Raw genomic sequence first — 12,054 nt, 5'->3', positions numbered from 1 at the left:
TGACCTTGGCAAAGACATTTGCAGTTATCTGGTCTTAATTACTTTAGGGATAGTAATGCTCATCATTGTGAGTGTCAAACTGAAATTACCTTTTTTTTTTTACTTTATTTTTTTATTACTCAGATGAATTTATCACATCCATAATTGTATAATGATCATAACAATCCAATTTCACAGGATTTCCATCCCCTAACCCAAGCACATCCCCGCACCCCACAAACTCTCCTCCGGAGACCATAAGTTTTTCAGTGTCCGTGAGTCAGCATCTGTTCTGCAAAGTTTAGTCTGTCCTTTTTTCAGATTCCACATGTCAGTGAAAGCATTTGATGTTGGTGTCTCATTGTATGGCTGACTTCACTTAGCATGATAATTTCTAGGTCCATCCATGTTGCTAAAAATGCTGATATTTCATTCATTTTAATGGCTGAGTAATACCTTTTTTTTTTTTTAAGGCCGCACCTACAGCATATGGAAGTTCCAAACTAGGGGTCGAATTGGGGCTGCAGCCACAGGCCTACACCACAGCTGTGGCAACACTAGATCCTTAACCCACAGAGCAGGGCCAGGGATCAAATCTGCATCCTCATGATGACTACGTTGTATTCTTAATTTGCTGAGCCACAACAGGAATTCCTGAAATTACTTCTTTTCTGAGCACACATTTTAGCTTTACAAACACTGAAGTTATATTTGTTGCTCTAGTCAAATCCCTATCATTCAACTACAGTTCATCCATGAAATATCTCCACACTCTTTGTTTGCAGCCCATCCTGGGATGTGAATAGCAAAAAACAATTTAAAACCAAATTAGTTTCACTGATGATGGATTGATTTACTGATTGATTGATTGGTTTACAAAGATTCTGAGGTTTTGGATGATCTAAAGATTTTTTTTTTTTTTTTTTTTTTTACTTTTTGCCATTTCTTGGGCCGCTCCCGTGGCATATGGAGGTTCCCAGGCTAGGGGTCTAATCGGAGCTATAGCCACCAGCCTAGGCCAGAGCCACAGCAACGCGGGATCCGAGCCGCGTCTGCAACCTAAACCACAGCTCATGGTAACGCTGGATCGTTAACCCACTGAGCAAGGGCAGGGACCGAACCTGCAACCTCGTGGTTCCTAGTCGTATTCGTTAACCACTGTGCCACGACGGGAACTCCTGGATGATCTAAAGATTTAAAATAGGTTTTCTCAATCTCAGTGCTGTTGGCATTGTGGACCATAAAATCATTTCTTGTGGAGAGCTGTCCTGTGCATTGTAGGATGTCTAGTGACATCTCTGGCTTCTACCCACCAGATGCCAGTCATGACAATCAAAAATTTCTCCAGACATTGCCACATGTCCTTTGGGGAACAAAATTGCTTCTGGTTGTTATCCACTGAGTTAAAGGACAATAAAGCCTTATTTTATTGCCTTTTCTTTACGTGGATAACTCCTTAAGCATGGAATTCCATATTCTATATTTTCTATAAATTTCTACGCATAACAGGTCAAAGCCATATAGAGTTAATGCTTGGTAAAAATGTTAGTATACAGGAATGATATGTGTTAACTTCCTGCCCTCCACCAATATCACATCTCAAAAACCTGTCCTTACCAAGAGGATGTAGTAACTGTCCATTTTGCTACTGGAAAATTTTGGTGGGTTGAATTCTTTTCAAACATTCTGTAAAAAACACAGACCTGATTTGTATGCTGGACTTACAGGTCTGAGTTTTTGTCATGTTTATGGTACTGGTTCTCAGCCAGAGGTGGTAGTCTCCCCCAGAGAACATTTGGGAATGTCTGGGGACATTTTTGGTTGTCACAGCTGGTGGCGGGGGGGCTGCTACTGGCACCTAGCAGGTAGAAACCAGAGATGCTGATAAAATATCTGCAATGCATAGGACAGCCCCACAATAGACTTTCCAGTCTAACATGTCTAAATGTCAATAGTGCTGACAAGAAACTCCGTGGCATGGGAAAAAATATGCACTGTGCCTTTTCCTGGCTATGTGGGCTTTTTCTTTGGAGAACCAAATCAAGTCTCTGTCCTTTCTTACAGCTGCTCATGGCACAAGTTCCGAAGATGCATGCTTACAGTATTTCCCTTCCTAGAGTGGATGTGTTTGTATCGATTCAAGGATTGGCTTCTTGGAGACTTACTTGCTGGTATAAATGTTGGCCTTGTGCAAATTCCCCAAGGTAAGTTAGATATGAAGGCTTTTCACCCTCAGACAAGACACCAGACCTAGTCCACTTGCCCAGAGTAAACAAACTACTTATGCTTAGATGAAAGGGGAAAAAAATGTGAATTCCATTCACATCGTTACCGTTTGTTTCCTTCTCTGCCAAATTTCTAACTCTTCTAGGGTGGTTCCAAAAGTCTCAGTTTAGACCCCTGAATATATTCGAGAGTTTTGTAATGCCCACTCATGGTTATTTTTCTTTTGCTTAACTAGTCACTTACGTAATCACATGACTGCAATAGACCCCACTTGGCATGAGTTTTACTTAGAAAGGTGAAGCTTGGAGTTCTCATTGTGGCTCAGTGGGTTAAGAACCTAGCTAGTATCCATGAGGATGTGGGGTGGATCCCTGGCCCTGCTCGGTGGGTTAAAGATCTGGTGTTGCCACAAGCTGCGGCATAGGTCACCAATGCAGCTTGCATCCTGCATTGCTGTGGCTGTGGTATAAGCTGTGGCTCCGATTTGACCCCTAGCCTGGGAATTTCCATATACCACAAGTGTGGCTCTAAAAAGACAAAAAGAAGGAAGGGAAGAAGGAAGGGAGGAAGGGAAGAAGGAAGGAAAGAAGGAAGGGAAAGAAAAAGTTGAAGCTTTGGAAACACAGCACGCTAGTATCCCTCCAGCAAGTCACACACACAGCAGTTCAGAGGCTACTGTCTGTTCTTCCAAGTGGCAGTTCAAGTGTAAGACAGCAAGATAGCACAGACAGGTGGGAGCTCTCTGGGCTTTAGAAGCCTCATTTCCCAAATAGGAGCCAGCATCTCTTGTAATTCCTATAACTGTTGGGTCCAGGGGTCCCACAGCCCCGTTACAAGAGTCATTGTGCTCTGAGAAGCTCCAAGCTAGGGCTTCCCCCAGGATATTTATCTTTCATTCACAGTCCCTTTGGTGCAGATAGAGGATACTAATGGAGGCTCATTTTACCATAATTCCTTTTGGCTGGTAACCCAGCTGACATTCCACCATTCTCAGGTTTCCAAAGAAATAGAGCTAGAAAGTTAACCTGAGATCAAATTTATCAGAAGATAAAAGATTTTGTATTCATCCTTTACTCAGAGTAGTTCACAATTCCCTGCATAGTCTTTAAACACCTCTAATTCACTATTCTTCTAGGGCCAACCAAGGAGAGTTGCAACTTGTGGCTGAACAGGTTGTATAAAGCACAAATGAAGCCAACCAAAGGAGCAAATGGCAGCTGAAATTCGTGTCTGGCTTAGGGATGTTAGTTGGAAAAAAGGGATCCCCTTTAAGAAATTAATTATCATACAGTAAAATGGACTTCTTTCATATAGTTCTATGCATTTAAACACATGTGTGTAGATTTGTATAACCACCACCGCGATCAAGCTGTGTAATGGTTTCATCAGCCCCAGAACTCTTGTGCCATCACTATTTAGTCACATCCTCTGCTCACCTCTAACCGCTGGCAACCACTGATCTGTTCTCAGTCACCATGGTTCTGTCTTTTGGCGAATGTCATATAAATGGTGTCATATAGTATGTAACTTCTGAAGGGTGGCTTCTTGAATTCAGCATTATGTCTTTGAAATGAATGTGAACATATACGCATCGATGTTTACTCCTTGGAGTTCCCCTGTAGTGCAGCGGGTTAAGGATCCGGCATTGTCACTGCTGAGGCGCAGGTTCAGTCCCTTGACCCAGGAACTGCCACATGCTGCTGGCACAGCCCCCCAAAATTTTTTAAAATAGTTTATTCCTTTTTATCGCATTATTCCATTGTATGGCTATAACACAGTTTGCTTATCCATTCACTTATTGATAGGCATTTTGTTTCCAGTTTTGTGCCTTCACAAATAAGGTTGCTGTTATCATTCAAGTATAGGTTCTTGTGTGGACATAGTTTTCATTTCTCTAAGGTAAATAACCAGAAGTTGGTATCATCGGTCCTATGAGAAGTATATGTTTACCCTATATAAGAAACTCCCAAGCTGTTTTTGCAGAGTGGCTGTACCCTCCCATTTTACATTCCCACTAACAATGTATGAGAATTCAAGTTCCTCTCCACTCTTGTCAGCACTTGATATTGTCAGTATTTTTAAATTAAACCTTCTGTTTTGAGATAATTATAGAATCATGTGAATTTGTAAGAAACCACAGGGAGATCCCTTGTATCCTTTACCAACTTTCCTCAGTGGTAACATCTTACAAAACTACAGCCCAGCCTCACATCCAGGACGTTAACATTGATGCAGTTGAGATACAGACCATTTCTACCACCACGAGCCTCCCTCATCTCGCCCTTTATGGTCACGGCCCCCTGCTCCCTGCCTCATCCCCCTCTTCATACCCCACAGTCACTAATCTGTTCTTCATTTCTATAATGTTGTCATTTCAAGAAAGTTACAGAAATACCCTTTGGTATTGGCTTTTTTCACTCACTGTAATTCTCTGGAGATTTATCTAGGTTGTTGTGTATACCAATAGTTTATTCCTTTTTATTTCTGAGTAGTAGTACGTGGTATGGCTATACCACAGTTTGTTTAAACGTTCGCCCTTGAAAGACATCTGGATCATCTGTAGCTTTTGGCTATTACAAATACAGCTATCATGAAACATCTGTGGCGTTCTCTTGTGGCACAGCAGGTTAAGGATCCAGCCTTGTCACTGCTGTTGTGTGGGTTTGATTCGTGGCCTGGGAACTTTCATATGCTGTGGGTGTGGCAAAAAAAAAAAAAGAAAGAAAGAAAAGAAAAAGAGTTTGTAGGTAATGAACATAGCTCTTCATTTCTCTGGAATAAATGTCCAAGAGTGCAGCTGTTGGATTATATAGTAGTGGCACGTTTAGTTTTTTTAGAAACTGCCAAGCTATTTTCTGAGCTGCAGCTGTGACTTACACCACAACTTTGGCCACAGTGGCTCCTTTAACTCACTGCACCAAGCCAGGGGTTGAACCCATGGCTCTGCAACAATCCGAGCTGCTGCACTTGGATTCTTTTTTTTAAGTTTTTTAAAATTTTAAGTGACTTTTATTTTTTCCATTATAGCTGGTTTACAGCGTCCTGTCAATTTTCTACTGTACAGCACACATAGATATATACATTCTTTTTCTCACATTATCCTCTATCATGCTCCATCATAAGTGGAACTAGATATAGTTTCCAGTGCTATACAGCAGGATCTCATTGCTTATCCGTTCCAAAGGCAATAGTTTGTGCATCTATTAACCTGAAATTCCCAGTCCATCCCACTCCCACCCCCTCCCCCTTAGCAACCACAAGTCTGTTCTCTAAGTCCATGATTTTCTTTTCTGTGGAAAGGTTCATTTGTGTCATATATTAGATTCCAGGTTTAAGTGATATCATATGGTATTTGTCATTCTCTTTCTGACTTATTTCACTTAGTTTTAGAGTCTCTAGTTCCATCCATGTTGCTACAAATGGCACGATTTTGTTCTTTTTTATGGCTGAGTAGTATTCCATTGTGTATATGTAGCACATCTTCTTAATCCATTCAGCTGTCAATGGACATTTAGGTTGTTTCCGTGTCTACGGGTACATGTGTCTTGCAGTCAGAGTCTTTTTCTTTTTTTTTTTTTTTTGCTTTTTGCTTTTTGCTTTTTAGGGCCGTACTTGTGGCATATGGAGGTTCCCAAGCTAGGAGTGGAATCAGAGCTGCAGCTGCCAGCCTACACCACAGCCCACAGCAACACCAGATCCTTAACCCACTGAGCAAGGCCAGGGATTGAACCTGTGTCCTCATGGATGTTAGATTCAGTAACTGCTGAGCCATGATGGGAACTCAGATTCTTAACATACTGAGTCATAGCGGGAACTCCTCCATCTATACTTTTTTTTTTTACTTTTTTTTAAATAATGATTTTTATTTTTTCCATTAATATATTTTAATGAAATAATTCTTATCTTTTGCTCATATCCTATTGGGTTGTTTACATTTTTACTTTTGAGTTTTGAGAGTTATTTATATTTCTGGATAGTGGTCCTTTGTCTTTTGTGTTTGGCAAATATGTTCTCATGGTCTGTAGCCTGCCTTTTATCCTCTTCACAGAATATTTCCAGAGCAAAATTTTTAACTTTGAGGAGGTGTAGTTTTTAGTGTCTTTTATTTTAGCCATTCTAAGAGATATGGAGTTGTATCTCATTGTGTTTTTAATTTGCATTTCCCTCAAGGCTAATGGAGTTGAACATCTTTTCATGTTCTTATTTGCTATCCTCAGATCCCCTTTGGCAAAGTTCCTGTTCAAGTTTTTTGCCCATTTTTTAATTGGATTTTTTTTTCTCTTGTTGTTATTAATTTTTCTGGGGGGTGGGGGGCACGCCTGAAGCATGTGAAAGTTCCTAGGACCAGGGATCAAACCTGAGCCACAGCAGTGACCCAAGCCACAGCAGTGGTAATGTCAGGTCCTTAACCATTAGGCTACAAGGGAACTCCTCTTATTGTTAATTTTTAAGAATTCTTTATATATCTGGGTACAAGTCCTTTATCAGATATGTGATTTGCAAATATTTTTTCTCAGTCAGTAGCTCATCTTTTCATTCTCTTGACAGTGTCTTTGGCAGAGTAAAAGGTTTTAATTTTGATGAAGTCCAGTTTATCAACTTTTTTCCTTTTATGGATTGTGATTTTCCTGTACCATATAAGAACTCTTCATTTAACCCTCAGGTCACAAAGATTTTCTCCTGTGTGTTCTTCTACGGGTCTTATAGTTTTATGTTTTACATTTAGAATTAATCCATTTTGAGTTAATCTTTATAAAATGGGTGAAGTTTAGGTCACAGTTTATTTTTTGTTGCTTTTTTTTTTTTCTTTGTCTTTTTAGGGCTGCAGCATATGGAAGTTCCCAGACCCGGGGCTGAATAGGAGCTGTAGCTGCCAGCCTACGTCACAGCTACAGCAACAACAGATCTGAGCCACGTCTGCAACCTACACCACAGTTCATGGCAATGCTGGATCCTTAACCCACTGAGTGGGGCCAGGCATCAAACCCACATCCTCACAGATACCAGTTGGGTTCACAACCCACTGAGCCGCATTGGGAACTCCTATATGGATCATATATATTTATTTTAAATATTCTTTACAGTTTTTACCTAAGGTGACTTTTAAAAGCCAGGCTACCTTTGCTCATTTAAATCATCTTGCTTTTCAGGCCTGACGTTTAGTTTGCTGGCAAGGCAACTGGTTCCTCCTCTCAATGTTTCTTATTCAGCTTTCTGTTCTTCAGTAATTTATGTAATTTTTGGATCCTGCCATCAAATGTCCATTGGTGAGTTCAGTGCTGGAATCACAGGAAATGGTTCTCAATTGTTTACTTATTGCTAAGGAGTCCAAATTCAAGCTCCAAGATAGAAAGAAAGGAGGCAGAAGATGGATATTCTATCCATAGGTTTAGTGTTCAGATTTTAGAAAATGAACAATTTGTCTATGCCATTATTAATGTCACCACCAAACAGGCCAGCAAGCTGTTTCCCAAAGGAATGAAAAGGCAAGAGGTACTTTCCTTGGTGAAATTACTGCACCCTGGAATCTGACTATTCTCAATCTGCAAGGCCCAGAAATGATTTTGCCAAAACTCCTAGAATGGATCCACCTTTCAGCTATACCCATAATAACCAAACTCCAAGGGCCTGCTTTATAATAATCATGTCAGATTATTCATTTCCATTGAGAAAATGCTGTCTTAGTAACCAAAGCACTCACATTCACAGCATAAGCACTTTTCTTCCCTGAGTCAAAAGTCCATCTACTAATTTATAATTAAAAAAGAAAAGACTTACAGGGACCAGACCGGCTGAAAGTCATATAAACAGCTCAGTCCTCTCCCTGAGGTGAAACCGTGTAGAAGCCACAACACAGAATGCCCTGGGGTCCCATTCTCTCAGTTCAGTGCCTTCCTGAGCTTCTGCACGGCACCGCTGACCAAGCAACCAGCGCTGTTGTTCTGACTGGCGTAGTATTTCTCCAGATAAGTCTGTATATTCCGTGTGTCCAGTTGCCATCCCATTCTGTGGAGCGCTCCTGTGCCTTTTTTTTTAAAAGACAATATTGCCTATCTTTACTAAAATCTGTCATGCGTTGATTTATATTTGAACACTAAGAGAGCTATTTATTCTATTTCCAAGTTCCCAGAGCACATTACAATCATTTCCAAATCCTGATTATAGAGGTCTATTAGGGTTTTGTTTCTGTAAGGTAATTTAAAGGTAGGATTGGCTTTGCCTCCCACGTGTGAGTATGTCAGTATGAAAAATAAGTGAAATTATGTTTGACACAGGTTTAGCTCAGTGTCATTTTGCACCTGTTAAGTTCTTCATATGTGTTAGGTATTATTTTTCTTCATATTTTATTTATTTATTTGCTTTTTTAAGGGCCACATCCACGGCATATACAGGTTCCCAGGCGAGGGGTCAGATTGGAGCTACAGCTGCCGGCTCATGCCACAGCCACAGCAACTCGGAATCAGAGTCACATCTGCAACCTACAGCTCATGGCAACACTGGCTCCTTGACTCACTGAGCAAGGCCAGAGATCAAACCCACATCCTCATGGATACTAGTCAGATTCATTTCTGCTGTGCCACAACAGGAACTCCTTTCTTCTTATTTTTGATTAGCTTTGTTTTCTGATCCTCTCACCACCATCTCATTTTTCACCATTTCTTTTTTTATTTTATTTTTTATTTTTCACCCTTTCTAAGAGCAGGTACAGTGGCTGAGACTGATATACATTTCCAGCCAATTTCTCTTTAATCCCCTTCCATGTGCCCATGACGCAAAGAGATTAATGCCTAGACCACCAAAATCTAAATTTTGTAAGGTGGTTACAGTTTGTGGAGCCCTGCTCTTTCTTACTTCTCAATGGCCACTTTCAAAGAAGACAAGTTTGTCAGATCAGGGGTAAAACATCAGACCATACCTTGCTTTGGTCAGTATCTGTCAGTTTCCCTGGACTTAAAACCTCACCCTTTGCCTAAACGTTTTCTTTCCTAGGTTCCTTCTTCCTTGTGAGTGCTCTGGCCATCAATGTCCTGAGGATGTACCCATTCAACAGTGGCCGCCTCATACTGGGAACTTTCATCAAAGATGACTTTTCTGACATCTCCTTCTTTGAGAAATATAACAGGTCCCTGAGTGTGGTGGCATCCACAACTTTTCTGACTGGGATTATTCAGGTAGGACCCGAGTCTCTGAACCCCTGAAGAGGAAAATAAGTAAAGGGGCTACAAATGGACCCCTTCCTTTAATTGTTCCTGTTACCCATTGTGATATATCTGGAACTTTGGGGATTTGTTTTTCAAAAACTTTTGGGATGTGTGGATAGGCCATCTCCTGGGTGACAAAGCTTCTCCTCCTCGGAAATCCACTATCAGTGGTTTAGGACGAGATACTGAACATTCTCATTAATCCCTTCTACTCTGAGGCTAAAGAAGGATCCCACAGACTATAACCTAGAGTTCTACTCATGATTTCATGTTTAAAAAAATTTTTTTAATATTGTTTCAACAAGAATAGCACTCATGGGCTTGCATGTTGCATTTCTGGCTAGTGAGGATTAGAGTCAGACCTGGAATCCTTTTTCTGCAAGGACAGGCCCACTGCTAAAGGACAGTGATATCATTGACTTATAAAATATAAAAACTGTATAAAATATGAAAAATTACTTTGGGAGTTCCCGTTGTGGCTCAGCCAGTTAAGAACCTGACTAGTATCCATGAGGATGCAGGTTCGATCCTTGGTCTCACTCAGTAGATTAAGTATCCAGCATTGCTGTAATCTGCGGCATAGGTCACAGAAGCGGCTCCAATCTGGTGTTGCTGTGGCTGTGGTGTAGGCCAGCAGCTGCAGCTCCAATTTGACCCCTAGCCCAGGAAGTCTGATATGCCATAGGCTGTATCAGTGTTAAAATCCTGGTTGTGGCATTGTACTATAGTTGTGTGAGATGTTACCATAGGGGGAAACTGGCCACACCAGATCTCTGTGTATCATGTTTTACAGCAGCATGTCAGCCCGCAGTTATTTAAAATAAAAAGTTTAAATTAAAAAAAGAAGTCTGGGGAGTTCCTGTCGTGGCTCAGTGGTTAAAAAACCCGGCTAGTGTCCGTGAGGATGCGGGTTCGATCCCTGGCCTTGCTCAGTGGGTTAAGGATCCAGTGTTGCTGTGAGCTGGGGCATGTGGAAGTTCCTGGGCTAGGGGTCAAATTGGAGATGCAGCTTCCAGCCTACACCACAGCCGTGGCAACACTCCATCCGAGCCCCATCTATGATCTACACTGCAGCTCAGGGCAACCCTGGGAGCAAGGCCAGGGATCGAACTCACATCCTCACAGACCCTATGTCAGGTTCTTAACCCTGCTGGGCCACAACAGGAACTCCTGTTAACACAGATTCTGATTGCACATCACAGCTGGGCAAGAAAGAGTTCGAAGGTCAGATATAGATATTTGCCGTTTACAAGGTGGAAGGAAGGAATGGCATGAGGAATGAATGATATATATTTGCATCTGTCGCTATTTTCAGACTTGGCTAAGTGGGTTTTTTTACATATATTATGTAATATAATCCATACAAAACACAGCATGTTGAGTATTATTCTTTTTTTTTTTTTTTTTTTTTTTTTTTTTTTTTTTTTTGCCATTTCTTGGGCCGCTCCTGCGGCATATGGAGGTTCCCAGGCTAGGGGTCTAATCGGAGCTGTAGCCACTGGCTTACACCAGAGCCACAGCAACGCAGGATCCAAGCTGTGTCTGCGACCTACACCACAGCTCACGGCAACACCAGATCCTTAACCCACTGAGCAAGGCCAGGGATCGAACCCGCAACCTCATGGTTCCTCGTCGGATTCGTTAACCACTGCACCACGACGGTAACTCCCAAGTACTATTCATTTTAAAGATGAGGAAGCCGAGGTTCAGAGAGTTTAGTAAACTTGCCCAAAGTCACACAGCCAGTGAACAGCAGAGCCAGCCTTGAAGCCAAGTTCTCCGTCCCTAGGGATCATGCTCTCTTCACCTGGAGGAGGGAAGTTTTATTGGGCTCCTAAGAGAGATGATAAACATGGATTACTGGAGATGGCCAAAAAAGAAGGAGGTCTGTGCAAAGCACAGAAGTAGAAATCAGCCAATCACACAAAAGCCAGGAAGCGGGTTGGCCTGAGTGAAAGAGCACACTGGGCAGTAATGACAGGAGAATAAGGGAGATGGAGAGCCCAGCTAACCGAAAGCTTGGAAACAAAAAGCTTTTAAAGCTAATAGGTTTATTCTTCCCAGTTTGTTCTTCTGATAACTCCTAGTATGGTGGAAGATGAAGCAGTGACAATAGAAGGCTTCAAGGCTCTTGTTTTTCTTTCCCCGTCTTCTTCATTTGGGCTGTGTCATTTTTCTTAACCCACCCTCGGAAGATTGGGACTCACCCTCTATCCATAATTTTCTAATTGTTTTCTATTATAAAAGAGGAATGTATATATGGGGAAAATCTCAAATAATAAAAAAGCAGATAAATTATAAAATCTTGCCCCAAACCTTTAATCCCATTCCCCAAAGGTAATTTCTGTTAGTTGTTTGGTGGCTATCCTTTTAGATCCTTTGCTTGTTTATTACATAACATTAAAAAATATATTTACAGGAGTTCCCATTGTGGCTCAGCAGGTTAAGAACCTGACATAGTGTCTGTGAGGAAGGGGGTTCAGTCCCTGACCTTGCTTAGTGGGTTAAGGATCTAGCATTGCTGCAAGCTGCCGCATAGGTTGCAGATGAAACTCAGATCTGGTGTTGCTGTGGCTGTGGCATAGACCAGCAGCTGCAGCTTCAATTTGACCCCTAACCTGGAAACTTCCATATGCCATATGTACAG

General features: G+C 41.5%; 1 protein-coding gene across 5 annotated transcripts in view; it reads left to right on the top strand.

The window, feature by feature from the left end:
• The window catches only part of SLC26A8 (solute carrier family 26 member 8), a 66,420-nt gene that overhangs the window by 16,480 nt on the left and 37,886 nt on the right, over window positions 1–12,054 (top strand). For 3 of the 5 annotated variants that reach the window (XM_084967885.1, XM_084967882.1, XM_003356617.5), the window contains 3 exons: window positions 2,044–2,183; window positions 7,356–7,472; window positions 9,196–9,377. Coding sequence is in view for 4 of the 5 variants with exons in the window: in XM_084967882.1 (XP_084824008.1) it covers window positions 2,044–2,183; window positions 7,356–7,472; window positions 9,196–9,377 (439 nt within the window). In the remaining variant the exon portion in view is untranslated. The remainder of the gene's footprint in view (window positions 1–2,043; window positions 2,184–7,355; window positions 7,473–9,195; window positions 9,378–12,054) is intronic. The other 2 variants (XM_084967884.1, XM_084967883.1) reach the window with 1 other exon arrangement.

This window comes from Sus scrofa, chromosome 7 (assembly GCF_054392235.1).
Source record: "Sus scrofa isolate SSC_HxYL_T2T_F1_AM1 chromosome 7, Sscrofa_HxYL_maternal_Yorkshire_Landrace_v2.0, whole genome shotgun sequence".
NCBI lineage: Eukaryota > Metazoa > Chordata > Mammalia > Artiodactyla > Suidae > Sus > Sus scrofa.
This window is presented reverse-complemented; position numbering and strand designations above follow the sequence as displayed.